We start from the raw sequence: 26,652 nt of genomic DNA on the forward strand, positions 1-26,652 counted from the left end.
TATCAACATTTTCAGTAAAAAATAAAAAAAACAGCAGTGATTAAATACCACCAAAAAAAGCTCTGTTTGTGTGAAGAAAATTATAAAAATAATATTTGGATACAGTGTTGCAAGTGTGACATCGCTGAAAGCTGAAAAATAGCTTGGGTAGAAAGGGGGTGAAAGTGCCCTGTATTGAGGTGGTTAATCGGTCGTTGTCTACCGACATTCGGCCAGTGTGTGGCCAGCTTTAGATCCTGGTTTATTCATAGAAGCTCTAGTAGGACTTCTATGAGTTGCAGATCTACGCAGAAAAGGCAGACATAGTCAGGCAGTTTTGATGAGAGCTTATGACGGACATTTAGCTGTATTAACCTTGAAGATTGCATAGGCGGGATGTGGGGTGGGGGGGGTTTCATGGGAGAAATATTTAATTTAAAGGAAGACACAGCAGCACAAGGGACACATCCTACTGAAGGTAAGTAATGTCCCTTATGTTTATTTTATTTTCAACTACACTTAAGTCTTAAATACCCAAAATAGGGTATTTTGCCGCGTACACACGACCATTTTTCATGACGTGAAAAATGCAATTTTTTAAATTGGTCATTAAATACGATCGTGTGTAGGCTCCAGAGCATTTTTCTCAACGTGAAAAATGGGCATTAAAAATTTAGAATATGCTCTATTTTTTCTCGTTGTTTTTCACGTCGTCGGTTGTGTGTAGGCTTTAACAACTTTCTGGTAAAACTAGCGTTTGTAATGGAGATAGCACATTTGTCATGCTGTAACAGACTGAAAAGCGCAAATCGTCTCTCACCAAACCTTTACTGACACGAAATCAGCAAAAGCAGCCCAAAGGGTCGCGCCATCCGAATGGAACTTCCCCTTTATAGTGCCGTCTTACGTGTTGTACATCACCGCGTTTTGCTGGAGCATTTTTTTTCACAATCGTGTGTATGCAAGGCAGGCTTGATAAGAATTAAGTCGAGAAAAACGTTGTTTTTTTCCATGACATTAAAAACGGTCGTGTGTACGCGCCATTTTAAGTTTGTCTTGGTACTACATTGTTTGGATTAGATATCTGTATATGGTACATGGGGTGTCTTAGAATGTTTTATTACAGGGGTTAATTGATATGTAGCAAGTTAATTGATTATATTAGCTACCTTGTATATGTAAGGATGATGTGTTTCCTGTTTTGGATATTTCATAAATAGATTACAATGTATACCTGAGGACTTGTGAAAGGGAAAATAAGCCAAAACATTTGTTCTGATGTGCTCCTTGTGCACAGTTTAGGATTTAAAAAATGAAGGCATTAAGAAATTGCATTTCAACCAGTACCAGGTGTTTCCCTTATTATACAGTATATACTGTATATATATATATATGGAGGGGGTGATGCATTATTGTAAATCAAAATAATCTGTACTAGTACATACAATTTTGTATCAAGCTCTTACATGGTGTGTGCACACAAGAGTTACAAAATAGCACATGACATACCAGGAACGGGAAAAAGTAGAGGCTATCCTTCTTTTTCAAATGCATAATCAGACTAGGGGTATAACATGACCACATAACTAACAGTATTCTGCTTCTTCTTTTCTTACATAACACAAACATGTTTTGCACCTAGATAGCATTACCAAACGGGTGACTACAGTGTAGTATAGTGGTTAGTGGTGTAAAAACACAAATTAGAGTGATCACATCGTAGGCCAACCAGTGCCCATAAAACTAAGGAAATTTGGCCTAAAAGGTGGCAAAAGTAACCACACTGCTGAAGTATAGGCACCTTGTGGTATCTGTTAAGATGTGAGGTACAGCGCAAAAACAATATAAATTATAAAATTGATGGTGACACCAAAATATACGAAATTAATAAATATAAAAAAAAAACAATATGGGGTTGTGGTACATGTGCAAATGCAGAAAAGGTAGGTGAATACAAACACTGCAACCATGAATAAACCATGAATAAAAAAGAGAATAATGGTATATAATTCTTATAATCACAATTGTTAAATATAGAATTATTAAGTGTCCTATTAGTGAAATAGGATATAAGTGAGTAAAAAAGTAAAAAAAAAAAAAAAAAAAGTCCCAAATAAGAACAAGTAAATCCAGGATCTTCTTATCTTAAATACTGTGACATCAAAGAAAATACTTCCTTTCACCAAATGAGCACCTGAGAGATGTAGTCTCCTTACCCGTTGGTATGACCACAAGCACAGCGGTCAATCTAAGCCCAGGGTGTTTAAAGTCTCCCAAAAAAGACTTATGGCTGGAGCTGGTCCTTAAACACTGAGTCAGGTATTGATAAGGCTCTCAGAGATAAAAACAAAAGCAAAAGAGCCCCATAGTGTTGACTGCGATAAAATGTTTTAATAAAAAGTGGTAATGCACTTACAGGACTAGAAGTAATACGCGCGGTGTATAAAATCTCTCTGGCAATGTGCGATCTAACTCAGCGTCTCCTCCTATCCCTCCGCTGTATCAGTCTGCCGTTCTGCTGTACGTGATGTCGTCGGGACGCAGGCCACACCTACGCGTTTCGTCACAAGCCGACGTCGTCTGGGATTGGCTGCTGCACTTATATCCTATTTCACTAATAGGACATTTATTAATTCTATATTTAACAATTGTGATTATAAGAATTATATACCATTATTCTCTTTTTTATTCATGGTTGCAGTGTTTGTATTCACCTACCTTTTCTGCATTTGCACATGTACCACAACCCCATATTGTTTTTTTTTTATATTTATTTATTTCGTATATATTTTGGTGTCACCATCAATTTTATAATTTATATTGTTTTTGCGCTGTACCTCACATCTTAACACATTTTTTAATTTGTATCTACAATTTTTGGTACTGGCAGCATTTACGTCTTTTGTTTAGCGCAGTTTTTTTCCAATTTCTGTAAAAAATATTTTTACCTTGTGGTATCTACATGCATTTGTGCTAGTCTTCAGGTTGGCTGTACACAGGGACTTAACTTGTCTCCAAGTTTGGGTTAATCCTGGTCCCCACCATACAATTTGTGAACCTAGAACCCTGATGAGTTATAAAGATTATGGCATGTACTAGTTAAACAACAGGGAGCGTGAATTTTGCATTGGAAGGGGGTGGGCAGAATTCTAAGCTCTGTGTGTAGCCTGAGTCAGTAAGGATTGTACTTCAGTAATATTGCTACCCTGGACTGTAGCTGCTGACTTTTAATAAACAGACATTGGGAATCCAACGCCATCCTCACCTGGACTAGTTCTTCTTCCATTCTTCGGGTCCTAATCGATTGCATGTTAACTGTGGGCAGCCAGCTTCGACTCGTTGTGGCTTCACAGCTGACTGCCCATTGTGCATGCACAAGTCGCAATGCGCTTTGTGAATGGTCCTACAGCCATCTGGGACCTATGACGTGTTCCAAAATGTTGCGAGTGGGGGGCATACTTTCGCTCAGATTGCCTAGGTAATCTGAGCAGAAGTGGGAGGATTATTGTCTGTTTTTCCTATGCTGTTTTTTCTTCTTTTTTGCCTGGATTCCTTCTCTAAATTCATAACAGATACAGGATTTTAAGGGCAAAACAAGTGTACCCAAGCCCTTAAAGGGGTTGTAAAGGTTTGTTTTATATTTTCTAAATAGGTTCCTTCAAGCTAGTGCATTGTTTGTTCACTTACCCTTTCCTTTGATTTCCCTTCTAAATGTTTTATTTTCTTTGTCTGAATTTCTTACTTTCTGTTTTTCCTCAGTAAGCTTGCCCCCATCATCTGAGCCGTTCTGGCTAGGGGTTAGTTAGCGTGCTCGCCCCCTCCCTTGGGACTACATCCCTGCAGGGAGACGTTGTAAGAGCATCTCCTCAAAGGGATGTAGTCCCAAGGGAGGGGGCGAGCACGCTGACTAACCCCCAGCCAGAACGGCTCAGATGATGGGGGCAAGCTTACTGAGAAACAGGAAGTGAGAAATTCAGACAAAGAAAAAAAAACATCTAGGCCTTGTACACACGGTCGGACCAAACCGATGTGACTGGTCCGTCAGACCGTTTTCATCGGTTCACCTCTGAAGTGGCCGTACGGCCTGATATGTGTACACACCGTCGGTCCAAAATCCGATCGGGTCAGAACGCGGTGACGTCAAACACACGACGTGCTGAATAAAACGAAGTTCAATGCTTCCAAGCATGTGTCGACTTGATTCTGAGCATGCGCGGGTTTTCAACCGATGCTTTTCTGTACTAACCATTGGTTTGTTCCGATGGGGCAGCGGTCCATCGGTTCAGTTTTGAATGATGTTTGAAATTTTGGACCGAAGGAAAACAGACCGATGGCCTATACACACGGTCGGTTTGGTCCGATGAAACTAAACTTCGGTTCATTCTCATCGGTTCGGTCCGACCGTGTGTACGGGGCCTTAGAAGGGAAATCAAAGGAAAAGGTAAGTGAACCAACAATGCAATAGCTTAAAAAAACCTATTCAGAAAATAAAAAACAAACCTTTACAACCTCTTTAAAGTGAAGAAGGGTCTGAGGCTCTCTCACGTATTTATTACTGTCTGCGGTTCCTCTGGGGAGATTTGTCCCCACTTCCCACTTCACTGACAGGTATCACAATGACAGGTAATCTCAACAAGGACACCAACAGCAAAAAAACAAAATCCTAAAAGAGGTTCTTATCCTTCCCCTTCCCCTTCTGATTGCTGTAACTGCTAAATTACTGTTATTTAAATTAAGTGCTGCCCGTTGACACAGCAGGCCCACCTTGGTTTAACAGCTATCTGAAATTGCATATAGTCTCGTAAAGTGAAGTCTGCTAACCTATATTAGTTTTATTGTAGTCTAAGAAATAACAGCCACAGGAAAAAATGAACACTGAAATATATTAAAATTCACCTTAGGGTTCTGTGACATCTATAAATAGAAACTGGAAAGACACATACTGTGCCATCACATAATTGTTTAACAAAACCTTAGAAATTATTCAAATCAGTTTGATTGAAATAAAATAGATCAATATAATCAATATACCCCACAGTATATAGAGCACTGAACAATCTTTTTAATCTACTGAGGGTCATGTTTTCCCGAACAGTAAACCAATCGACAATACGATCGTATTCAAACCTGTTCTGTGTATGGCCACCATTATGGAATGTGAAGATAGTGTGTAGCATTTTCTACAACATCTGTACAAATTAATATAGCTTCACCATTTGTGTGAATTTTAACATTTTGAGTGATGGATTTCTGGACAGTTAGTTGAGGTGACTAAGGAAAAGCTTGTCAGAAAACACTTTCTCTTTCATAAGGCCAGCGTTCCGGAAATGCAAGTATAAATGCAAATTTCTGCCCACGTTTTCAGGAATGTGGTACTTGAGCTACTGTGGCACATTTTTCACAGTTTTTTTTTCAAAGTGAATGGGCTGCCCTATGCTTCTGCGCAAAAAATGTGGCAAAAAACGAGATGCGACACTCAAGTGTAAATGCAGCCCTAAGCCCTGTACACGCGATCGGAATTTCCAATGGAAAAAAATCAGACAGACTTTTTCCATCGTAAATTCCGACCGTATGTATGCCCCATTGGAAATTCCGATGAATTCCATTGGAGCTTACATAGAGAACATGTTCTGTTTTACTCCGATGGAATTTTCGATCAGTGTTGGACAGTCCGTAAAACCGGGCACTTTTTTCCCCCGTTCGTAAATGTCCATGGTTGCGGGAATGTGGCAGTAAAAATATCCGAGATCGGTTCAACTTGGAACTGCGCATGGAGATTGGAGGCAGGGGGTGATTGGAGGCAGGGGGTGATGGTGGCTACAGTGGCATCGCAGAGGGGGATGGAGGCAGGGGGCAATGGAGGCAGGGGGAGATTGGAGGCAGGGGGTGTAAGTGGCAGGGGGTGATTGGAGGCAGGGGGTGTTGGTGGCTCCACAGAGGGGGATAGTGGCACCGCAGAGGGTGAGGGATGGAGACAGGGGTTGTTGGTGGCACTGCAGAGGGGGATGGAGGCAGGGGGCCTGGGGGAGATTGGAGGCAGGGGGAGATTGGAGGCAGGGGGTGTTAGTGGCAGGGGGGGATGGTTGCATCGCAGAGGGTGGGGATGGAGACAGGGGTTGTTGGTGGCACTGCAGAGGGGGATAGTGGCAGGGAACGATGGAGGCAGGGGGTGATTTTGAGGCAGGGGGCCTGGGGGAGATTGGAGGCAGGGGGCCTGGGGAAGATTGGAGGCAGGGGGTGATTGGAGGCAGGGGAGATTGGAGGCAGAGGGAGATTGGAGGCAGGTGGCGATTGTGGCAACGCAGAGGGGGGTGAAGGTAGGGGGTGTTGGTGGCAGAGGGGGATGGAGGCAGGGGGTGATGTGACTAAATAATTTGCCCTTATTATATCGAAAATAACAAAAATATGTTTTTTTACCTTAAAGCGGGGGTTCACCCTTAGAGGGCACTTTTCCCCCTTCGCTTCCTGCTCGTTATTACTAGGGGAATCGGCAATTTATTTTAAAATATGTGCAGTACTTACCCGTTTACGAGACGCATCCTCTCCGTCGCTTCCGGGTATGGGCTTCGGGAATGGGCGGTCCTTCTTGATTGACAGGTTTCCGAGAGGCTTCCGACGGTCGCATCCATCGCGTCACGATTTTCCGAAAGAAGCCGAACGTCGGTGCGCAGGCGCAGTATAGAGCCGCACCGACGTTCGGCTTCTTTCGGCTACGAGTGACGCGATGGATGCGACCGTCGGAAGCCTCTCGGAAGAATGTCAATCAAGAAGGAACGCCCGCTCCCGAAGACCCATACCCGGAAGCGACGGAAGAAGATACAGCTCGAAAACGGGTAAGTACTGCACCTATTTTAATATAAATAGCCGATTCCCCTAGACCGAACGAGCAGGAAGCTAAGGGGAGATTTTTTTTTTTTTTTTAAATGGGTGAACTCCCGCTTTAATATCTACCTTAAATTATATTGCTATTTGCCTAGTGTACTCGTTTGTAGCCTAAATACTGAAATTTGCACCTAAAAATGTAATTTAGTAACTTTAGTGAAATTCCAGTAAAAACATGGCCAGTAAATTTCAGGTGTTGTGCCAGTAAATTTCAATCTGGTAGGTTGGCAACACTGATTCCGATGTGAATTTGGTCGGACAAAGGTCCGATCGTGTGTACATGGCATAAGTAACATAAAGCGCTGCATAAACTGTTGGCGCTATATAAATCCTGTATAATATTGCTAATAATAATAAAAGCTGCACGAAAGATCCTGTTAAATGATCTGTACTTGCAGGGTCGCTATTAGAAATCACTGATTAGTAAGGGGTCTTGCAAAAAGGCGCCCAAAACTTGACATTTTAAGGCCTTCATAATCTTTATGAGCATTTACATGTACAGATGTTTATGTGCCTATAAGTGGGTAAACGCAAGCATTATATGGACCATATTCATATTTTTTTACTCTGAAACTTTCTGCCAGCAAAATCTAGCATAATGTTTTCTATTTTCTATTTTTTCTTTTTTTTTTTTACAGATCTTTAAACAGCACAGTTTTACAGATGTAAATGCAGCTATGTTCAAGGGCTCATAGCATAGAATACTGCTGCGTTCAGATCCCTAAAACAAACTATACAACTTACAGACCTGAACACAGTTTTACTTACGTCGATGTGCATGATTCTCTGTTGTATACAGAAGCTAGTCCACCGTACTATTGCTTACTCACTACAAGAGTCAATATTTGAATCTGAAGGAAGACAGAGTTAGTTCTCAGTGCTGACCCTCATCTCTGATCCACAGCTAGCACCATGTGCCGTCTTCTGGGACTGACACATAAAATAAGAGCTGCGGGTAAATTTCTTGAATTTTTCTCCGTTTCAGAGAATAAAAGATGACTGCTAATAGATTGCTACAAGAATAAAGTCCACTTTTTCAAAAAAAAAATATGAAAAAGTTGACCCAGACATGTAAGCAGCTTAAAAAAAGAACTTCACAAAAAAACTGACTAATTTGTTCCCTGTCCTCAGACTGAGTTACAGTTTTCTTTTGAAGGCAGGAACCAGTTCTTATACTTCCATTCCGCAAGCCTTACCTAGGTGAGGATGATGCTGCTCTTTCCTCCCGCAGCCTCCTGGGAGAGGTCAAATGTCCCAGGAGGTTGCAGGACCATTCACAGATCGCTGTGTGAGCATGCACATGCAAAGTGGGGTGCTGGCTGCGCTTTCTCAGGAAGTCACAGCCATATCCCATATACAAGATGGAGGCACCGGGGACCCGCAGCAGTAAAAATGACCAGCTGTGCAAAGACAGCACTGGACTGTAGGCACTGGTATGGACCTGATTTTTTAAAGCCACCAGCTACAGTATTTGTAACTGCCGACTTAAAAAAACAAAACAACTAAAGTTCCTCTTTACGTTATGTGCAAATCCTAAATTTTTCCTGTACATATCAACATGGGCCCACTCCTTATAGGTCTTTAATTTTATATGCTGCTGGGCCAAGCTCCAAAATTACATAAAGAGCAGGATTTGCATACAATCAACTGATCGTTTAGACATGCTGTTTTCACTGAAGGTAACCTATGGTTATGCATTTTTAATAATATATGTTTTCTTTGGATCACCTGCATTGATGACAGGTTTACTCTGGCAAACTGAAGAGCTCTTGAATTGTTACAAAAAATAATATGTGTTAAAAGAAATAAGGGAAAAAAGACCAACTTTTTTTTTTTCAGCTATAAAGGGTTTATCTTCTGTTTCTAACAAGGTTTTCTTTAAAAATACCCGAAATGTAGTAAAACTGATATGGTGTGTGCATTTTCCTATATGTCTGGTAGGAAGAAAATATATAAACATGTTTAAATTGGAACCCCAACCACAACTTTTATTCAATGTTGTACTGAGTAGGAATGTTGTCAGCTTTTTGTTGCTGTGTACCCCACTGCAGAGATTTTCCTTGTTCTGCTGACACCACACAATGTGGGGGGACATCTCCCCAACACAGCAAAGAAAGAGGTACATTCAGACAGGGGCTCTATCCTGTCTGCACTGCATTAATTTATATATATATATATATATATATATATATATATATATATATATATATTTATATTTTGCCTAGAGTCCACCGTTAATTAAAATAACTTTGCATTGTACATGCCAGGCATAGGCAGCAGAAAGATGGCATTGTAGTGGTGATGTTAATGTTTAGTGCAAGTGTGTTTGAATGGGTCATCATGTTGACAATAACCTTGCGAAGAAAATTCTGACACATTTTTCACATCTCTCTTTAGGTAATTTTAAGGGCGTGTGCAAACAAATTGACCACTTTCCAGAGGATGCAGATTATGAAGCAGACACTGCCGAATATTTTCTCCGTAAGTCCACTGATTTGTTTTAATAAAACCTAGAATGCACAATAAAAAAAATATTATATACTGTATCTATGAGGAATAAAGCAGCTAGCACATCCTGTGATTCACTCACCGAAATAGTACAATACTAAGAATTAATCAACGTTGTGCTAAAAACAAATAAATAATCTTCATATGATCATAATAGAAAAATCCAAAACTTCTATAATATATAAATGTGCTACAATGTGTGACCAAATTAATTAAAAATTATTATTATAGACTGCAAATAATTGTGCAAATATCTCAATCATAAGAGCAAAAATATATATATTTTAATCCAGTCCATGTGTTAAAAAAAAAAGTCCATTGTGAACCAATAAGTGTAATAATCTACCACGTGAACACTCTTGAACACTCTTCATTCAATGTAATTGTGCAAATAAACACTCTTTATACCACTCACTGCTCTCCTATATATGCTCACCTCCACAATACACATCTTAATTACAGGAGGTCTATAAGATCTTGATAGTAATCACATAGGTGCTGCCATACGTACATGGTCAAATGTTCCACCAATTGAAATCTGGCAAATTAATTTTATTTTGTGTCCCTCTCCAAAAATCCTCTCAACAAAATAAAACTGAATCTAATGTTCTCTGTATGAATATTTTTATATTGCTTCCAAAATTCCATTAATTATAGTCACATAACATGCAAGGCAATTCACAATAGTGGTCAGACGATCCAATCACTCTAATGTGCTGGTAATTGCTTTCTCCCTGAGAGCGGAGTATTGGCTCAGCAGAAACATGATGATATCACAGGCGTGTGGCTACTCTTTGCGTACCAGAGATGGGACTTCATCAGTGGGTAGCGGACACCCTGCATCATCAATCTTACATAGCATCTCAATGTTGTCATGGAGACCAGCAACAAATACTCGGCTCTCAGAGAGTTAACTATCAAGCGCTTATAGACCCCTGTAATTAACTGGCCTTTAGTGGTTGTGAGCATATATAGAGGAGCGCACTGAGTGGTGGTGATACACACTGGAGAAAAGGGTGTTTATTTTGAAAAAATACATTGTATAAAGAGTGTTCACATGGTGGATTATTACATTTACTGGTTCACAATGTATTTTTCTGAAACACAAGGACTGGATTAAAGTATATGTATTTTTGGATGTATGATTGAGATACTTGTACAACTGTTTGAAGTCTATGATAATTATTTAAAAATTATTTGGTCACACATCGCAGCACACTGATGTGTTTGTTTGTCACTTCACATGAATATATTAAAGAAAACCAGTGTTTTGCCTACGGAGTGCAAAGCAACATTATATCACTTTAAAGCAGATCTTACAGTAAAATGCATTGTCCACGTATAATTTTCGGGATCTCTATCTTGTAGAAAATACTTGCTGATAGTATGTCCAAAATATACCTGTAAGGCTAGGGTCTCATGGGCACCAGGGGTGGTAAATACAGGTGACTGATCTGCATTTTTACCTTCCCTACCATTCATCTACGAGTAGGAAAATTGGCAACTCAGGTATACTTACATTGCTGCAGCCATCATGCTTCAACAATTTGACCTTGTCATATCAATTTTAACTTGACAGACTGTACAGTTTGTCAAACTCACACACTGATGTCAACATGACCGTGCCGTAACCACAGTCCAAACATGGCTATGGTTGTTGCAGGGCCGCAGAAGAATGTAAAATCCCCATTGGGATTAAAATATATACTTGAATTCAGGAGGTGGCAGCATTGTCTCCTGTGAGTAAGCCATATAGAAAAAAGGTAGTAATGGTCAGCCACCTTGCAGCAAGATCTGGGGGAATACAGAGCAGCGCAAATCTCACGAGAATATGCTCTTATAATGAACTGGAATTATGCCTGGTGAGATTGGGGCTGCTCTGCATTTCCCATGAATTTTTCTGGGTGATGGTGGTGTTGCGCCTTGTGGGAAACAGGTAAGGTCAGTATGAACTTTTTTATTTACAGATACCTTTTAGACATACTGTCAGCAGGTGATTGATGAGGGGGGAAGGAACCTGGACACTATAGGAGGACCTTGCATTGTACTACAAGGTCCACTTTAATGCCCCCCTTCCCAACAGCACCAACACAGCCCTGTTTAAGCTCCAAATAGAGAGAATCCGAGCTTACACAGGGCTTGCTTTCCTCACTCCCAGCCAATTAAATAAGTGAAAGGAAAGCTGAGTATGTGCTGCGAGAGCTTTATTGCAAATCTGCTGCTTTACCCTGAATGGAAAAAACATAAGTTATCATAGAAAAATGTAGACCCCTTTCACACGGGCATTTCATGTGTCCATTTTTCATCCATCCTTCGATGGATAAAAAATGGACAGCAACTAATTTCTATGAACAAATGGATGTAAATGGATGAGCATCCATTTACATCTGTATCTGTTCAGTTCCATTTTTTAAACGGAACAGGCAACGGTCCAGATCCCTTGAAACGGATCGGAATGGATGTGAAGGGATGTAACCGTATTCTTTGAAAGAAGGTGACTAAACAGATGACGCCCGTGTAAAAGGGGCTTAATGGAATGAAAAGATGAAGGTACTTGTATCTTTTTCTACACTGTAAAGAAAAATGACAGCTGGAATCAGCCCGGGTGCTATATTCCCATTTCCTTACATTTCTCTCCATTCCTTTCCTCTAGTTATTATACATGGGGTCCACGGGTCTTCTAAAAGTACAAAAACTCTTGGACATTTTACTGCTACAAAATGTTAAGAAACATTGCTGAAATTACTCACTTATTTTAAATAACACATCAAGAAATGAAGCAGCTCTTCACTACGAGCTTCCTGAGGAACCCTAATATTTTCTTCTTAGTTTCACTGTTGTAAGCCTCCATCTAAGTAAGCCCATGTTTAATGATTTCACACTAGAACAGTAAGATACAGTATATTAAATTTGCACATAGTTTTGTTTTTGTTTGCAATGCTTCAGTAAATTGGTCCAATAGGGTTCACAAATGAATTAACATTTAATAGATAGAAAAAAAATGCCTAGGACCTCCCAAAATAGGCAGTCTACCAAATGAACTATTAAAGACAATCCCAGGCAGGTTAAAAAAAAAAAAGATCAATGAACTGCTAATCATAGCAAGCTAGAGGAAGGGAAATTATAGAGTGTTTTTAGTGAGCTCATATTTTACTTTTTACCTTTAAATTTTACCTTTGGTAAAAAAAAATAAAAAAAAAATGCACATAATCTTGCACGGAAAAAATGTTTGCATTTTATAATTTATTTACTCTACAGCCTCAAAAGCATTGAACCCATGATCAATGGATTGTGGGTGTAATGCCAGGCTCTTTCAGACCTTCAGTACAGCTACTAAAGTGCAGGAAGAATCAATGAACTACAAGGATGCTCACCAGTGCACTCTCAGTTCCTTAAGAACTACAAGCCATCTGCTGTGGTGGGAGATGGGTCTTGTGGCTCATTCATTCACAGAACTCTGTGAATCAATGATGCAGCTGTATGGGTGGAGCCACGCTCAGCCACGCTGTTTTTAAAATGTGATGGCGGGTACGGGGAGAGGATCCCACACCAGTTTACGCAGGTGACCGCTCCAAAGTAATATGTTACACCCTAAATGCAGGTGTAACATGTTAAAAAGGTGAATTTATTCTTTAAAGGGTAAGTTCACCTTGTTTTGAAAAATTATCCAAATATCCTGGCCACCCCTCCGGACCCCGTTGTACATAGCAGTCGTGATGCCCTGTGCTGCTGGTGTAGCATTCCATATATCACAATATATAGTCCTGGAATGAGTATCCATAATAATGCTAGCAAAGGCAAGTGCTCATTGGTCATCATGGTCACAAGCCATTGCAAGCATTATGATATACAGTATACTCTGGCCTGGCCTGGCCTCCCTTGGAGTATGCTGTCCAGTTCTGGGCACCAGTTCTCAGGAAAGATGTACTGTAAATAGAGCGAGTACATAGAAGGGCAACAATGCTAATAAAGGGTCTGGAGGATATTAGTTATAAGGAAAGGTTGAGAGCACTGAACTTATTCTCTCTGGAGAAGAGACGCTTGAGAGGGTATATGGTTTTAAATGAACAAATACTGTACTGGTGACCCCACAATAGGGATAAAACTTTTTCGCAGAAGGGAGTTTAACAAGACACGTGGACATTCATTAAAATTAGAAGAAAGGGAGCTGCGGTGGCTCAACGCGATTCACCTCTGCAGCTAGGGGTTCGGATCCCGGTCTCAGCTACATGTGAATTGAGTTTGGTGGTCTCAGCCCGGCTCCCGGTGGGTGTGCTATGCGAGGTAAGCCTGCGCTTAGTACGCTCCCACCCCCCTCCCACAAAAACCACCACACTTACACACACTCGAAATTGGGTTAACATCACGCACTTTGACCACGCGGTCTCTAAAAAGAGAGGCGAAGGACTAACGGGGCTGGTTGAGCGGGCTAATCCTCTCACTCCCTTATAGGGAGTCCCTCTGCCCCGTTGGGCTTCAAAGCGGAGCAGGTAGGGCAGGCTGTGTGGGAGGACCCCCTCACACACCTGCCATTGCCACCCGGGGCATGGAGAAAGGTGGCAGATTGCCTCTGGGGGAGGCCTGCCTACTCCCAACTCCTGCAGTCCGGCTCCTCTCTTGAGTACACGCACAAAATACACTTTAAAAAAAAAATAAAAAATTAGAAGAAAAGAGGTTTAACCATAAACTACGTAGAGGGTTCTTTAGTGTAAGAGCGGCAAAGATGTGGAATTCCTTTCCACAGGCGGTAGTCTCAGCAGGGGGCATCGATAGTATATATATATATATATGCAAGATTTTTAAACCACTTTGATGCAATTATTTATAGTAAACTAATCTCCAAAATATATATAAAAAAATACATAGAAAAGACAACAGATTGCTGTTTTTTAAAAAGTCCACTTGATTGACCTTATCCACATTGATCCACTGCAACCAGGATTTAAAGAGCAACTCTTTTAGTGGGAGATTATGTCAATAGCCTGTGCCTTGCAACCTCTTAATTTTCTCTCCTTCCTGTATGACTAAATCAAACTTCTCTTATTGATAGCTGTGAGCACCTTTAAATGTTGATACTCTATACATAATAATTTCTGCATAGGAGCAAGAAAGAGGCTAGTGTGGGGATTCCTCTTCTGTATTACCTGTATTCCTGTATCTCTGATCCATAGATTGCTGAGAAAAGGACTGGGTAAACTGGTGTAATGTAGCAATGCCTTGACAAAAAAATAATATTACTGAAATAGTCTTTGTGCCCTGTATGTAATGCAGTACTTCATTTTAACTTGGACTGGAGTGTACCTTTTAAAGAACAAATTTTCACGTAGGGAACACTTGTCCCATAGGGACCCCCGTATAGTGGATTCCCTCTGGATTAATACTAAGGATGACTAAAACCTCAAATGTCTGACTGTGTCAGGGGATGAAACATAAAGGGCCAGATCCACAACGAGCGGCCGTAACTTTTCCTCTTTAAGTTACACCGCCGCAAAATCTCTACCTAAGTGCCCGATCCACAAAGCACTTACCTAGAAATTTTCAGCGGTGTAACTTAAATTCGTCCGGCGCAAGGCGGGCCCAATCTAATGGGGCGAGTCCCATTTAAATTAGGCGCGCTCCCGCGCCGGACGTACTGCGCATGCTCCCGACGCGATTTTCCCGACGTGCTTTGCGCGAAGTTACGTTACGCCGAGTTTTGTGAATCGCGCCAGGTAAAAAAAAGTTGTGTCAGGAAAAAAAGTAGATGCGGCGGAAAAAAAAAAATTAAAAAAAAAAATTCTACGAGAAATGCCCCCAGCGGCGGCCAAGGTACTGCATCCTAAGATCCGAGAGTGTAAAACTATTACACCTGACGGATCTTAGGAATATCTATGCGTAACTGATTCTGTGAATCAGTCGCATAGATAGAAACAGAAACTTTTGTGGATCTGGCCCAAAGATCCTACTATTCACTTGAACAATATTTACGTGTGACTAACCACCTTTCCCCTCTCCAGGCCCCCTCAGTTCTATACAAAATGGTGATAAAGACACTAGGACATACACAATTTAAGTTACTGATTGATATGAAACCATAAACACATAAAATATCCTCCAAACCCAAGTGGTGAAAATACTGTATCCCCCAAATGTATTTCCACCATAGAGAGGCTCTCAGACAATCCAAAACAGTCCACTCAGAAATAGTCCATATGTGAATATCTTTATGGTGAACCAACAACTTCTATTAATAGATTGTGTTCCACACAAGTTACCTTTCCATTGAGAATGCACTCACCTTAATGTCTGGACCTGAGCTATTACAGGTGATACTCAAAACATTAGAATATGGTGCAAAAGTTAATTTATTTCACTAATGCAACTTAAAGGGTGAAACTAATCTATGAGAAAGACTTGTTACATGCAAAGCAGGATAGTTCAAGCTGTGATTTGTCATAATTGTGATGATTACAGCTCATGAAAACCCTAAATCTGCAATCTCAGAAAATTAGAATATTACATGCAATCAATAAAACAAGGATTGTACATAGAACAATATTGGGCCTCTGAAAAGTATAAGCATATATATGTACTCAGTACTTGGTTTGGGCCCCTTTTGCAGCAATTACTGCCTCAATGCCACATGGCATGGAAGCTATTAGCCTGTGGCACTGCTGAGGTGTTTCGGAAGACCAGGATGCTTCAATAGCGGCCTTCAGCTCTTCTGCATTGTTTGGTTTCATGTCTCTCATCTTTCTCTTGGCAATGCCCCATAGATTCTCTATGGGGTTCAGGTCAGGCGACTTTGCTGGCCAATCAAGCACAGTAATCCCACGGTCATTGAACCAGGTTTTGGTGCTTTTGGCAGTGTGGGCAGGTGCTGGAAAATTAAGTCAGCATCCCCATAGAGCTCATCTGTGGAAAAAAGCAGGAAGTGCTCCAAAATCTCCTGGTAGACGGCTGTGTTGACCTTGGACTTATTGAAGCACAGTGGACCAACACCAGCAGATGACATGGCTCCCCAAATCAACACAGACTGTGGAAACCTCACACTGAACTTCAAGCATCTTGCAGTGTGTGCCTCTCCATTCTTCCTCCATACTCTGGGTCCTTGATTTCCAAATGAGATGCAAAATTTGCTCTCATCAGAAAAGAGGACTTTGGACCACTGAGCAACAGACCAGGTCTGTTTTTCTTTAGCCAAGGTAAGATGCTTCTGACCATGTTTGTTGTTCAGGAATGGCTTGACAAGAGGATGTCCAGGAACCGCCTGTGTGTGGTGGCTCTTGATGCACTGACTCCAGCCTCAGTCCACTCCTTGTGAAAGTCCCCAACACTTTTCAAATGGCCATTTCCAGACAATCCTCTCCAGGCTGCGGTCATCCCTGCTGCTTGTGCACCTTTTTCTTCCACGCTTTTCCCTTCCACATGACTTTCTATTAATGTGCTTTGATACAGCACTTTGGGAACATCCAACTTCTTTTGCATATACCTTTTGAGGCTTTCCCTCCTTATGGAGGGTGTCAATGATGGTTTTCTGCACAACTGTCAGGTCAGCAGTCTTTCCCATGATTGTGATTCCTACTGAACCAGACTGAGAGACAATTTAAAGGCTCAGGAACCCTTTGCAGGTGTTATGGCTTAATTAGCTGATACGAGTGGGACACTTTGAGCCTAGAATATTGCAGCTTTTCACAATATTCAAATTTTCTGAGATTGTGGATTTGGGGTTTTCATGAGCTGTAAGCCATAATCATCACCATTATGACAAAACACAGCTTGAACTATCTTGCTTTACATGTAAGTATATCTCATATATTAGTTTCACCCTTTAAATTGCATCAGTGAAATAAATGAACTTTTGCATGATATTAAAATTTTTCGAGTTTCACCTGTATTAGACAGGCCAAACTAGCTTCAGCCCCTTTATCAGACTCTTATCAGTCACATCTGCTTCCTCAAATGTTCCGTGCTGCATCTCTCAGAAGTAAAAAAAAATAGTGTGGCCACATAGCGTAAAACAGTATGCACAATTAAAAAAAAAAATTTAAAACAGTAAAAAAAAACACTCACATAAATGGTACACTCCAATCCACACACATGGTGTGCATAAATTGTTAGCATACAATTGACCACTTCAGTACTAACCTGTAATATCCCTTCATTATCAGGCCATTTTTCAGTTTTCAGTGTTGTGATACTGACGATTACTCAGTCATGCAACACTGTACCCAAAATAATTTTTAATCATATTTTGAAACAGATAGAGTTTTCTTTTGGTGGTATTAATCAGCAATGGGTTTTTTTTGTTTGTTTTTGTTTTTTACTAAATAAAGGAGAAAAGCCCAAACCATTAGAAAAAAAAACTGTTAATTGTACCTTCTATTACCAAAAAAAATCAAATACAGATGCCAGGACAGCACAGAAATCGACCAAATAGATTTCCAAGGTAATCAGTTTTTTCCAAACATGTTTGATAAATGAAGCAACTTGCTGGCATTGATTGGGTAAAAACATGGAGCTTGCTAATGGTGCACCAAATGCATTCAATGTACAGGTAATACACAGAGGGAGGAAGAAGGGAAGAGGTTAATGTACAGGTCATATGCAGTGGGAGGATGTACATATTTATGTACAGGATAGGGGAAGTGAAGGGGGGCTGTAGAGAGAGGAAAGGACTGAGATAGAAGACAAGGGGGTGTGTGAAATAGTTAAAAATGACCCACAGCCTTAGGATCTACTGATCTGGAAATAATTAATAAATTATTAATCCATGAATTGCTTCATACTACCCCCTTTCTCTGTTGTAAGATTAAGGGGTTGACTCTCCAATGTAAGCACTACATTGTTTACATCTGTGATCACTGCAATTGGTCTTCATGCTGATCACATGATACAGACCCGCATGAATCTGTACAATGTGTCTGTGAATCAAGCCATCCAATGAGGGCCGATAGGGGGATTAATCTCAACAGAAAATATTTTTATTCCCATGCAATTCTACACTGTAGAAGTGATCTACTGCTATAGGGAGATGCTGGACAGACCTGCAAAAGCTCTGCCCAGACCTCCATGCATCACTTCCAATGTGAATACAATGTAAAAAGCATTGAGTTTACACATACCTCCCAATTTTTTGAGATGAAAATGAGGGACACCTATTAGCAAAAATATGTAGGCATAGGACACACCCTGCCACGCCCCCCTTAAAGGAGAATTAAACAAATAAAAATATTAGGTAAACCCATAAGTGTTTTTTTTTTACCACTATTCTTCCTTTATATTGGCTTTTGAAATACATTTACAAATGCAGCAAATTAGAAATTAGATGAAATATTTAGCACTAGGAAACACTTTTTGAAAGATAAAAGGTAAATTTTCTATACAACTATATAGAATATGAGGGCAACTAAGGGGGAAAAGGGACAAATCAGGGACAGTTGGGAGCTATGTTTACACTGGATCATTACAGTGATCTGCTTCAAGCACTCCTGATTAGAGATGGGCCGAATGACCCCCTGTTGGGTAGGCGACAGAACTTTAGAACATCAAAAAAGTTTGGAACTGAATATACTGAAATAAATGTCAGCCGGTCCACGGAGTCTGTGGACAGACATGCTCTCTTATCTGTCACAAAACCTCCAGCAGCATGCCTGAATGCCTTTTCGGAAAGCACATTGGATGCAGGGCAGCCCAGCTGTTCTATTGCATACTGGGCAAGTTCTGGCCAGTGGTCTATTCTCATGACCCAGAAACCCAGTGGATCATGAACTGGAAAACTTTCCATATCTGTTTTCGCCCCTAGATAATCTCTCATCATATGACGAAGATGCAGCCGATAGGATGTGGAAGCTAACAGCCCTGGGCGCCGAGGACTAAAAAAAAAATTGAAAGGCATCACTGAGGCAGCCCCCTTCTTCACCGCTCCTCTCTTGACCAACAGAAGCCTCAAAATGACACCAGACTGTAACCTACCAGAGTCGGGAATGGTGTTACATAAACTCCTCTTTAAGGTTTCCCCAAGAGATTTTATCTTCTGCTCCCTCTGTGGGGATGGGATGAGTTCAGAGACTTTCCTCTTGTAACGGTGGTCAAGGAGGTTTGCCATCCAATAGTGATCCTTCTCCTTCAAGCCACATATTCTCTGGTCCTTTCACAGGTTTTGAAGAATAAGGGAGCCCATGAACCGCAAGTTTGCGGAGGTATGAGAAGCAGGCTCCTCCAGGCTCCTCTATGAGGATTAAAGTACCTGGAACTGCCTCCTCCCAGCCACGTACCCCAAGGGTTCTGGGGATGGAAACCCATCTGTTAAGGGTTAGCATATGTATTGGTCTGCTTTAATGGCTTCAAAGCTGTCAGAATCCTCCTCCGTCCTCTCCTCTTGTGTGTTCTGTGGCATAGGAAGAATGATGTCTGCATAAAGCTGGCCTTGAGAAGAAAGGAAGTCCTCCTCTTCCTCCCGCTGCTCTGCCTCGAGTGCCCTGTCCATAATGCCACACAGAGTCTGCTCCAGCAGGAACACATTAGGAATTGTGTCACTAATGCATGCATTGTCATGTCTTACCATCCTTGTGGCCTCCTTAACTGGTGATAGTACAGCATGCATCCTTTATCAACAGCCATTGGTGTGGGGGGGAAAAAAGCCAAGCCGGCCTGAGCCTGTTGTTGTGCCATATTCACACAGGTACTCATTAACGACCCTCTGCTTCATGTGCAGCCACTGCAGCATTGCCAATGTCTAGCTCCACCTGGTGGACACAAATCAGGTGGTTTATGAGCAGGTGAAATTCCCCCTGAATTTCAGTAAACCGAGCACTGGCTGTGAATGACCACCTTAAATGGCTACAGACTCTTCTGGCCTGCTTCAGCAGATTTTCCAACCCCAGGTACCTATTTAAAAAGTGCTGCACCACCAAATTGAGGACATGTGCCACATTAAACGTGCAGTAAGACACTTAAATATACTGTGTTAAATGTGCAGTAAAGCACTCAAATATACTGCATTAAACGCGCAGTAACACACTAATATATACTGTGTTAAACGTACAGTAACGCACTGAAATATACTGCCTTAAATGTGCAGTAACAAACTCAAATATACTGCGTTAAATGTGCAGTAAGGCACTTAAAAATACTGCCTTAAATGTGCAGTAATGCACTGATATATACATCGTTAAACGTGCAGTAACGCACTGATATATACTGCGTTAAACATACAGTAATGCACTGATATATACTGCGTTAAACGTTCAGTAGCTCACTGATATGTACTTCGTTCAACGAGCAGTAATGCACTTAAATATACTGTGTTAAACGTGCAGTAATGCACTGATATATACAGCGTTAAACTTGCAGTAACGCACTGATCTATACTGCATTAAACGCGCAGTAACACACTCAAAAATACTACATTAAATGTGCAGTAACGCACTCAAATATATTGCGTTAAATGTGCAGCAACACACTGATATATATTGCTTTAAATGTACAGTAACACTCTGAAATATACTGCGTTAAACGCGCAGTGATGCAATCAAATATACTGCATTAAACATGCAGTAACTCACTGATATATACTGCGTTAAATGTACAGTAATGCACTGATATATACTGCATTTAGCGTAAGTAACACACTGATATATAATGCGTTAAACTACAGTAACGCACTGATATATACTGCGTTTAAAATGCAGTAACGCACTAATATATACCATGTTAAATGTAGAGGAACGCACTGATATATACTGCGTTAAATGTGCAGTAATGCACTGATATATACTGCGTTAAATGTGCAGTAATGCACTGATATGCAGCGGAAGTTCCATTATTGGGTGGAACCTTGCTTTAAAGTGGATGTAAACCCACCACCCACTCAGTATAAACTAATGGCACAGTAATAATGTATATATACATGCAAGCCTCCTGTATGTATCCCTACCTTGCAAATGTCACCCCCTTCAGCAGTAGGAGCACTGCAAAACCCAAACATCGTTGGATGGGTCTCTTTGCTGGAGCTTGGTGGACGGAGTCGTGATGTTACAAGACTCCCTGCCTATGTCTACACTCTCCTACTCTCCTATTTCTACGAGTAGTGGTGCAGCCTATACTGGGAGAGCTGGAGAAGAAAGGAGGAGGGATGTAAAGCTGGAATCGTAAAACTCTCTCTCATGCCACACATGAGATAAGGAAATCAGATGTCAGTCACAGCTGTGGGGAATGTGGCGATACAAACTTATCTGTGTGTTGTTTTTTTATCTTACTAAAAAAACAAGAGGATTGCTCAGAGTTGGATTAACTCTTTGTGGCAAGACTGGGCACAGATGACTTAACATCCTCTACTGTACCAGGTAGAAGTCTTCATTTAAAAAAAAAACAGGTTTACGTCCACTTTTACCTGCTTGCCGACCAGCCGCCGCAGTTATACTGCTGCATGTTGGCTCAGCTACCCAAATCGCTGTAGGTGTACGTCAGCCTCGTATATGGCTTTCTGTGGGCATGCACCGATTGGCCAGTGGGGGAGCCAATCAGCGTGTCGCCCACAATCGTTTCCCGCAGAGACAGAACGGGGATCATCCAAAGTAAACAAGGCAGATCTCCGTTCCATCAGGGGATGACACAGAGAGCATGTCTTTCTACTGTGTGTTGTCCCAGGAAGCCCATCCCCCAGTTAGTAAACACACCCAGGGAACATATTTATCCCATTAATAGCCGTATCGCAAAAAATGGTCATTAAGGGGGTAAATCCTTCTGGGGCTGATCTCTAGTGCGTTCCTTCGTGTGGTCCTGTGAATGACTTGGCCTGGTTGACTTCCTTCTGATTCCTGTTTCTGATTTTTGCTTTTGACTATGCTCCTGACTATGCCGACTTCTGTTTTTTGACTGGTTTATGGTTCCTGACCTTACGCATGGGCCATGAATCCAGAAGATGTAGGCAATCCACATAGCTGTAATATTTTTTCCAGATTAGATGAGCAGGACCACAGCATGAATCTGTTTGCCATAGTATTACAAATGCTCCAGTTTTTAACTGCTCATCTGGATCCTCCTACTCTGGCTGCTCCGGTACAACCAGTGTTGCAAGCCATTCCTGCTGCTGCTCCTGTCTCTGTTCAGGCAGCCGCCTCTAACACTACCACTTTAAGAGGTATGACTGGTTCTGCTCTGCTTCCCCAGCATTTTGGGGGCAATCCAGCTCACTGTAGAGGGTTTCTCAATCAGGTTGGAATATACAGTATTTTGAGATGTTGCCCCAGACTTTCCCTACTGACAGAAGCAAAGTAGGCTTCATTTTTTCTTTCTGACAAAGCCTTGGCTTGGGAAAACCCACTATGGGAGATACAAAAACCCATTGTCCAGGATTACCCTGAGTTTATGGCCTCCTTTAAAAGGGTATTTGATATTCCCACTCGCTCCACCTCTGCTGAAAAAAGCCTCATGTCCATTAAACAGATTACAAGAACTGTTACCGACTACGCTATTGAATTCCATACTCTGGCAGCAGAGGTTGGTTGGAACAATGAGGCTCTTGTGGCTGCTTACTCCCAGGACCTCTCTGATAACATTAAAGATGAGATTGCAGCTCGAGAATATACCTAGCAGTCTTAAGGAGTTGATCTCATTTGCCATTCTCATTAATACCAGACTTCAAAAGAGACCTTCCTTAAGGAGTGCTTGTGGAGGCCTCCTCTACGTTTGGCTCCAAGCTTTGCATTCTCACCCATGCCTCCTCTCACCTCCCGTGCCTCCTGGGCCCAAGTCCTCCAGTGAAGTAGAGCCAATGCAGCTGGGCTTCACACGTCTCCTTCCAAAGAGAAGGCCTTTAGGAAAAGGGAGAGATTATGTCTTTACTGTGGCCAAGCAGGTCACTTATTGATGTCTTGTCCAACCCATCTGGGAAACGCCTACATCTGAGGTCCTGTAGGAAAAAAACCTTAGATGGCGTCCCTGCGTCCCCAGCTATCCTGAAAGATAAGCCTCTAGTTCCAGGTATCCTTTCCTGGTCGGATTTTCCCATAGATACCCAGGCACTAATTGATTCTGGGGCTGCAGGCTTGTTCATAGATAGTGCCTTTGTGTTGAAACACTCAATATCGCTGCAGCCTCATGCCTCCCTACATACCATTGAGGCTGTTGTTGGGAGACCTCTCTAGCCTCTACACTTTGCATTTTGTTAACTGGTAAAAATAAACAATTCAAATATATATTTTTGAAAGCATTCTTACGTTACAACATTTCCTCGTGCCTGTCTATAACATTTGCATGGTACTGTTATTCCTCGTACACACGATCGGAATTTCCAATGAAAAAAGTCTGACTGACTTTTTCCATCGGAAATTCTGACCGTGTGTAGGCCCTTCAGAGTTTATCCATTGGATATTACGATTAATTCCATCAGAGTTTAGATAGAGAACATGTCCTGTTTTACTCCAATGGAATTCCGTTGGAATTCCGATGTGAGTTTGGTCGGACAAAGGTCCAATTGTGTGTACGAGGCATAAGTTGTCAGCAATGCAAGGAAGTGATTTTCAAACATTACCTACATTTATCCCAAAACCTCCTTCTCCTTCTCAGGAGCATATCCTAGCAATATTATGTTTACCTTGTTCCTGCATGAGAAACAGCTTTTGTTACTCCTTGTCAAATCTTGCAGGGACAGTTGATAGGTGTAGGGATCAGCAGGGTGCTTTACAGCAGTTCCTGTTGACATAGGAACATCCTCAGAACTACATCTCCTAAGAGTCCTTTTCTTACACACAAAGTGGAAGCCTATACTTTACTGGGAATAAATGAAATGTATGCACATGGAGAGGGACAGAGAGGGTTGGCGATAGGTCGAAGTCAGTTTGAGAGCCCAAGCAGGGCTAACAATATGTCTTGGGATTTCAGCGTAGCAGAGTCAGCGCTTTCAGCCACCAACAGCAAATTAGAAGATCACTTGATTTCTGGCAGGATCATTAGGTATTTTTCTGCACTTGCACCATCTTTAACACAATAAAGCATGGAAAAATGTGTAAGCAATGCATATTAATTGTATTTACTTATTTATTACAGGCATTTATATAGCGCTGATAATGTACATATTGTACATTCACAACAGTACCTGCCCTCAAGGAACTTACAAACTAAGGTCTCTAACTCTCATGCTAGGGCAAATTAAAAAAAAGAGCCAGTTAACCCACCAGAATGTCTTTAGCGTGTGGGAGGAAATCAAAGTGCCTGGAAGAAAACCACTGAGGCAAAGGGCTCGATTCGCCAAAGAATATCTCATGAGATAATTGGATCATGTGACACATTTTTTCCAGTTGTCTCATGAGATTCTGAAAATGTAATATCCCTTTTACCTCATGAGTTACTTACCTCACAAATCAAAAACATGAGAAAAATAACTCATAAAATGGTGCTAAAGTTAATTCACTAAGGAAATAAATATATAAAAATATGAGTTAAATAAGTAGTGGTCCAGGCATAAGGTATCTATGGAATGTAAAAATATAATAGCTAATTTTGAGTAGTCTCTACCTTTTTGGATCAGTTTCTTAACAGTTAAGCCCCATACACACTATCAGTTTTCCTGCAGGTTTTTCTCTTTGGGTTTACCAAAACCATGTAGTGCAAGGGCCTGCCTGATTGCATACAAATTGAAACTCTGAGGCCTCGTACACACGACCGAGTTTCTCGGCAAAAACCAGCAAGGAACTTGCTGGGAGAATTTTTTTTGCCGAAGAAACCGGTCGTGTGTACATTTTCGTTGAGGAAACTGTCGAGAAACTCGACGAGCCAAAAAGAGAGTATGTTCTCTATTTCCTTGACGGGAATGGAGAAAATTAATTTGCTTGTCGAGCTCCTCGACAGCCTAACAAGGAACTCGACGAGGAAAACGATGTGTTTCGCCCGTCGAGTTTCTCGGTCGTGTGTACGAAGCCTAAAGGTTTGACCTCATATTAGATGGTTTTGGTAAACCTGAAGAGAAAAACCTGCAGTAAAACTGATAGTGTGTATGGGGCTTAAGGCATAGAAACCTAAATATGGAAAAGCACAGAATCATCGGGCTGATTTACTCAAAGTAGAACAAAAGGCAAAACTGTTTTTTTTATTAGTTTTGGATAAAGTGGAGATGGATTATCACCCTTGTCAGGTTTTTATTGCTATCTGTGCCCCTGTTAGGGAGATTCACCCTCTCTATTTGTCCTGTTTACCATTATCATTGAAAGTGAAAGAAAATCACATATTTTGTCCCCAGAAAAGTAATAGGGGGGAAATCTTCCAATGGGGACACTAGTTCTGGTGACCTGTGGGCCCCCAAAAATGATTCTTCTAATTTGTAGGGATTTCCTCTCACTTCCTGTTTTGGCTATGGGACAGACGTGAAGGCAATTCTCCCCAATGACAAAGCTGTCTTTTTTTAATGGTGGAAAAACGGTATTTATATATGTGTGTGATTTTTAAACTTATTTTCATTCAATATTTGACATTTATAAAGATATTTTGTATTTCCTTAATTTAACTTGGTTGTTTTTGATACGCCACATGTGTCATGTAAAAGGCGGCTTCCCTTTGACTGCTATTCTAGTCATCTTTTTTTCTTTTGTATTAATACATATGCTGCAGGGATCGCACTGACTTGTGAGTTTGCATATTTCTACAGTTTAAACCATTTTACCTCTTTATTAGCACTAAAACCTGAAAGGGTTCTAATCCTTCTCCACTGTATCCATCCCATATCATGTCATGAGATTAAAATACCACATGGTTTCATGAGTAAAATACCTCACATTAATGAAATAACTCATGCTTTATTTTAGTAGTGTTTTTTTGTGAATTGCAAAAAAAAAATGTGTGAAAAAATCTATTTATGTTATCTCATATTGTATGATTAAAATAACTCTTTGTGAATTGAGCCCACAAGGAGAACATATACGTGCAGATAATGTCCTCATTAGGATCTGATGCATCAACATAATGCATTTTTTTTAAATTGTGTCTACACAAACACTTTATTGTGTCAGCAGACCAACAGACCTGCATTGTGATAAGAATGAGTTAAACACAGCCACGGTTTATCACTGAAAAAGCAAGAAACAGAGCACGTGCATTTAATGAGCACATGTATGTTGGTAATTACACACTATACAGAGCCAGTTTTTTCAACTGTTAGCAATAAAACATTTACTAATATCTAAATCTTTATTATTGCATATGTACATTTTCATGTATTTATTTAATTCCTTTGTGTAATATAAAACCTCAATCAAGAACCTTTATGCATCACTGGCAAGGGGCATGACCCAACTCTGCATTGCTACT

The 26,652-nt window shown here is 40.9% G+C and overlaps 1 protein-coding gene and 1 long non-coding RNA gene across 2 annotated transcripts in view; one reads left to right on the top strand and one right to left on the bottom strand.

Moving 5' to 3' along the window:
- Window positions 1-26,652, top strand: part of CACNG2 (calcium voltage-gated channel auxiliary subunit gamma 2) — a 262,055-nt gene that overhangs the window by 128,845 nt on the left and 106,558 nt on the right. Inside the window, exon 2 of the mRNA XM_040359445.1 lies at window positions 9,259-9,342. Coding sequence (XP_040215379.1) covers window positions 9,259-9,342 — 84 coding nt within the window. The remainder of the gene's footprint in view (window positions 1-9,258; window positions 9,343-26,652) is intronic.
- LOC120945340 lies at window positions 9,089-14,774 on the bottom strand. Its single transcript, XR_005750557.1, has 3 exons — window positions 14,514-14,774; window positions 12,120-12,250; window positions 9,089-9,371 (listed from the first exon to the last, which is right to left on the bottom strand). It is a non-coding gene; the product is annotated as an uncharacterized LOC120945340 (long non-coding RNA).

The sequence above is a fragment of the Rana temporaria genome, chromosome 7 (assembly GCF_905171775.1).
Source record: "Rana temporaria chromosome 7, aRanTem1.1, whole genome shotgun sequence".
Taxonomy (NCBI): domain Eukaryota; kingdom Metazoa; phylum Chordata; class Amphibia; order Anura; family Ranidae; genus Rana; species Rana temporaria.